The sequence below is a fragment of the Panicum virgatum genome, chromosome 5N (genome assembly GCF_016808335.1).
Source record: "Panicum virgatum strain AP13 chromosome 5N, P.virgatum_v5, whole genome shotgun sequence".
NCBI lineage: Eukaryota > Viridiplantae > Streptophyta > Magnoliopsida > Poales > Poaceae > Panicum > Panicum virgatum.
Genome location: NC_053149.1, coordinates 36439047 through 36443141, shown reverse-complemented (window position 1 = coordinate 36443141; position 4095 = coordinate 36439047). Strand labels below are relative to the sequence as shown.

General features: G+C 46.2%; 1 protein-coding gene across 1 annotated transcript; it reads left to right on the top strand.

The window, feature by feature from the left end:
• The first annotated feature begins 233 nt into the window (after positions 1–233).
• LOC120674834 lies at positions 234–3809 on the top strand. The gene is made up of 4 exons (XM_039955944.1): positions 234–767; positions 2340–2784; positions 2975–3090; positions 3162–3809. Exons 1-4 carry the CDS (start codon positions 449–451, stop codon positions 3596–3598), a joined length of 1317 nt encoding a protein of 438 aa, XP_039811878.1. The 5' UTR covers positions 234–448; the 3' UTR covers positions 3599–3809.
• Positions 3810–4095: the final 286 nt, after the last annotated feature.

Genomic DNA, 4095 nt, shown 5'->3' with positions numbered 1-4095 from the left:
CGTCTCGTGATTTACAAGCTAACTATATAATTAGTTTTTTCGTCTAGATTTAGTGTTCCATGCATCCGGAGACATATGTGATGTGATGGGGTGTAAAATTTTTGAAGGGAACTAAGTAAGGCCCAACTTTTTTTTTTGCGAGGAAAAGTAAAGCCCAACCTGCACGAACGCTGAAGCACATCATGGGCCGGGCCGGCACCCTTCCTTGGAAAAAACACGCGCACCCACCCGACATCACCTCCGCTCCCGGCCCCACCCCAGTCTCCGCCGCCGCCGCCTCCTCGGCGGATCTGCACGGCGGTGCACCAGGGACGGCTCGCCGACCCTCCTTTTGCGGCCGACGAGCTGCCCCCCCTCCGGCGCGGCGGTGCCCCGCCGCCCAGCGCATAAGCGCGCCAAGGCTAGCGTGGATCAACGCCTTTTGGAAGTTGGAACACTGGTACCCGGCATGCACGACATTGGTCTCTCCGCCCGCGCCGCCGGAGCGTCCTCTTCCTCCTCCCCCTCCGCGGCCGGGGACGACGACGACAAGTCCAAGACCCGGAAAGCACACCCCGCTTTCGTTGCCGCCGCCTACGCGCGCCTCCACTACTCCCATCGCGCCGCCGTCGCCCTGGTCCTCCTCCTCACCGTCGCGGTCGTCGCCTTCCTGGCGGGCCGCTCCTGCCCCAGCATCGACTGCGCGACGCCGCGCCTCTATTCGCACTTCCTCGGCCTCCCCGATGCCGCCGCCGCCTCTGATTTTGGCTCCCTCGGCGTCCCGTGGTGTAAGCACTCGCGCCGCTGCTGTTTCCTTTCTTACACTAATAGATTTGTTTCCTTTCTTCAAGCTCTCTGGTTCTTCGTGCCTTGCCCAACTAATCGATTCCTTCTCATGCCAATATAATCTGTGTTCACCAATCTGAGTGTTTGATTGCCTTCACATGCCAAACTCATCAATAAAGTAACATGAATTTGCGGCTTCATAGATTCAACTGAAATCCTGACTGATATTATCATTTGAAGCATCACTTTTTGCATTGGAGAGTTTATTAGTTTTGTAATTTGTAGGGGTCAAGTGGTTACGAAATACCCACTGATTAGTTCTTTGAATGTCCTAAACATTATCCAATAACTATTGTTAATCCATTGTTCCATTCCTTTGTGTTCCTCCAGATATAGACAACCCTGTTGGCAGTAATAAACTGTTATCTATGTTGAATAGGTTGCTGCTGCTGTATAGGTTACCAACAGTGGGTACATGTTTCTCTGTGCATTGTGAAGTCAGTTTTTCTTTGGAAGCCGCTGTCCACCGTTGCCTTCTTGGTTGCAAATTTACTTGCCTAGACTTGCATTATATGGAATGAAATTAATAATTGGTGAAATAGCCAAAATCATCCCTCAACTATAGCTCACGGCTCAATTTCATCCCTGAACTATCAAAACGTCCACTTTGGTCCCTGAACTATGCAAAGCGGGTCAATTTCGTCCATCTGGTGATGTGGCGTGCCACCGTGGACCACCAAGTCAGCGTCCAGTCAGCATATGATGGGAAATACTGTCTGTACCCACCATAGAGCCAGCTGAACTCAGATTCGCTTGCAGCCCCAGGCAAATACCTCAGCATCTCCCATGTTAATTCTGCCCGACAGATTCAATTCGTGGTCAACTTCCATCAAAAAAATCAAAGCACCCAAATCAAATTGAGATCCCACGAGCAGAACTTGAACTCACCTTCAATCGCTAGCCAACCTCCACAATGGGAGCGGCGACCTGCACGGCGCCCTGCGACGTCCAATGAGCAGCTAGGGTGTGGCGGCAGCGAGTTGGCTGTGAAGGGCCAGCGAGATGGCTTGGAGGGGGGTGCGCAGGGCGGCGACCTGCCCTAGCTGGGAGGCCGGCGCTCGCTGGGACGGGGGCTGCGATCTGACTGGAAGCGCTTGGGTTTGGAGTATGGCTCGATGGCGTGTGTGTTCAGCACATGGACCAGGGGCAAGTTGGACATTTTAACATGAGTTGCAACCCTAATTCGACTGGGCGCTGATTTGGCGGTCCACGGTGGCATGCCACATCACCAGATGGACGAAATTGACCTGCTTTGCATAGTTCAGGGACCAAAGTGGATGTTTTGATAGTTCAGGGACAAAATTGAGCCGTGAGCGATAGTTGAGGGACGATTTTGGCTATTTCGCCTTAATAATTATACTATCTTATCCAGTTTTTGTGAAGTGAGATTTTCTTTGGAATAAGTTGCCCACCGCTGCCTTCTTGGTTGCAAAATTTGCTCGATGTATTGACTTGCATTATATTGAATGAAATCAATCATTAGACTATCTTATTCTTTTTTTTCTTCACAAAAGGCAGATCAAAAACAGGGAAGACAGTGGAATGGACTTATAAGGACCTACTTAACGGATTGCAAGAATTTGTGCCAATATATGAGACCCGCCCCATCAAGAATAACATGTATGGAATGGGCTTTGACCACAGCTTTGGGCTTTGGTTTATGGCTCGCTGGCTTAAACCAGATCTGATGATTGAGAGTGGTGCTTTCAAGGGGCACTCTACTTGGGTCTTGCGGCAGGCCATGCCAAATACTAGGATTATATCACTCTCTCCAAGACACCCTGAGAAATATATTAAGAAGGGACCTGCATATGTTGATGGGAACTGTACTTATCTTGCTGGGAAGGATTTTGTCGATTTTGGAAGCGTTGATTGGGAAAAACTATTGAGAAATCATGGTATTTCTGATCCCAGTAAGGTGCTTGTTTTCTTTGATGACCACCAAAGTGAGTTGAAAAGGTAAATTCTATTTGTAGAGCTTCTGTTAGTTTTTTCTTGTTTTGATCTTGGTAAACTGTTATTCTTGTTTCATGTACCACGGTTAATTGTGTTTGTGTACACTCTTTGTTCACCAAATCATATGCATCGAAATAACTACAAATCAAACAGTTCAAATTTTTAATACTCATTTTAAAATTATTATGGGTAGGTTAAAGCAGGCACTAAAAGCTGGATTTCGGCATCTCATATTTGAGGACAACTATGATACTGGTACAGGTGACCATTATTCCTTGAGACAGATCTGTGATCAATTCTACATCAGAGGTTTGTGGCTTGTCACCTTCTTAGATTTCTTGTGATAAAAGTATAAATCTAAATGAAGATTGTTAGTCCAGGTGGTGGACATAGCTGCTTCTGGGATAGTGATGAAGCAAGATTTAGATCGAAACGGAAGAAGCTTTGGGAGAAGGCCATGGAGACAGATGATTTATGTGGAAAGAATGATGCATGGTGGGGTGTTAGGGGCTACATGCGAGACAATTTCAACCATAGCAATAAGATCATTTCATACAAAGAGCATTTCCAGAACAGTAGGCTTGTTGAATCTGTGTTGGACTTATATTGGGAGCTTCCTCCTGTTGCTGGTCCATCCTTAACACATCAAACAAGGTATGACCCAGCACGTGCAGCTGACCCTATCATCGAAGATGGTCGCTATGGCTTGTTTCGAAGAACGGGTCTAGATAGATTGGATGCATCAGTGTTCAACGGTTACACTCAGATGGCATATGTTGAGATATCAGGTTCAACATTGAACATAGACGAAGTTTAGAGATTTTGCCTGGTGGCCTTATTTTCTTATTGATAAGTAAATGTTGATAGGCTTTTGTACAACACTGGTGCATTGTCATGCTTACGTACGTGGTTCCTTGTGGCACCTTTCAGATGTGTGCCAAATTAACGAAGGGCTGTATTTCATGGGTGAGGTATCCTTTTCTGTGAATTAATGACAAGGATTAATTGAGTACCTGCGCTACTTTTTAATTCAAATTATTTGATGCATATTAAGAGTTTTCAATATCCAGGTAGAAAGATTGCTACACGCGATATAATAGTTTTGGATGTAGAACGTTTTTATACATGATTTTTTAAATATTTTATTTTAGAGTACTAGGGTTATAAAGACTTAAATAGCGTTTGATTCAGCGTTTTTAGTCCGTAACCAGTTCCCTAGGATTCAGCGTTTTTGGTCCGTAACCAGTTCCCACCTGCTAGGGTTAAAGGATTAGATAGCGTTTGGTTCAGCGTTTTTGGTCCTAATCAGTTCCC

Bases quoted from the DNA above. Each gene is read 5' to 3' on its own strand.
- LOC120674834 (XM_039955944.1), top strand. From the start codon at position 449: ATGCACGACATTGGTCTCTCCGCCCGCGCCGCCGGAGCGTCCTCTTCC. The intron at 768-2,339 runs GTAAGCACTCGC...TCTTCACAAAAG, and splicing joins CTCCCTCGGCGTCCCGTGGT to GCAGATCAAAAACAGGGAAG. The intron at 2,785-2,974 runs GTAAATTCTATT...TATTATGGGTAG, and splicing joins CACCAAAGTGAGTTGAAAAG to GTTAAAGCAGGCACTAAAAG.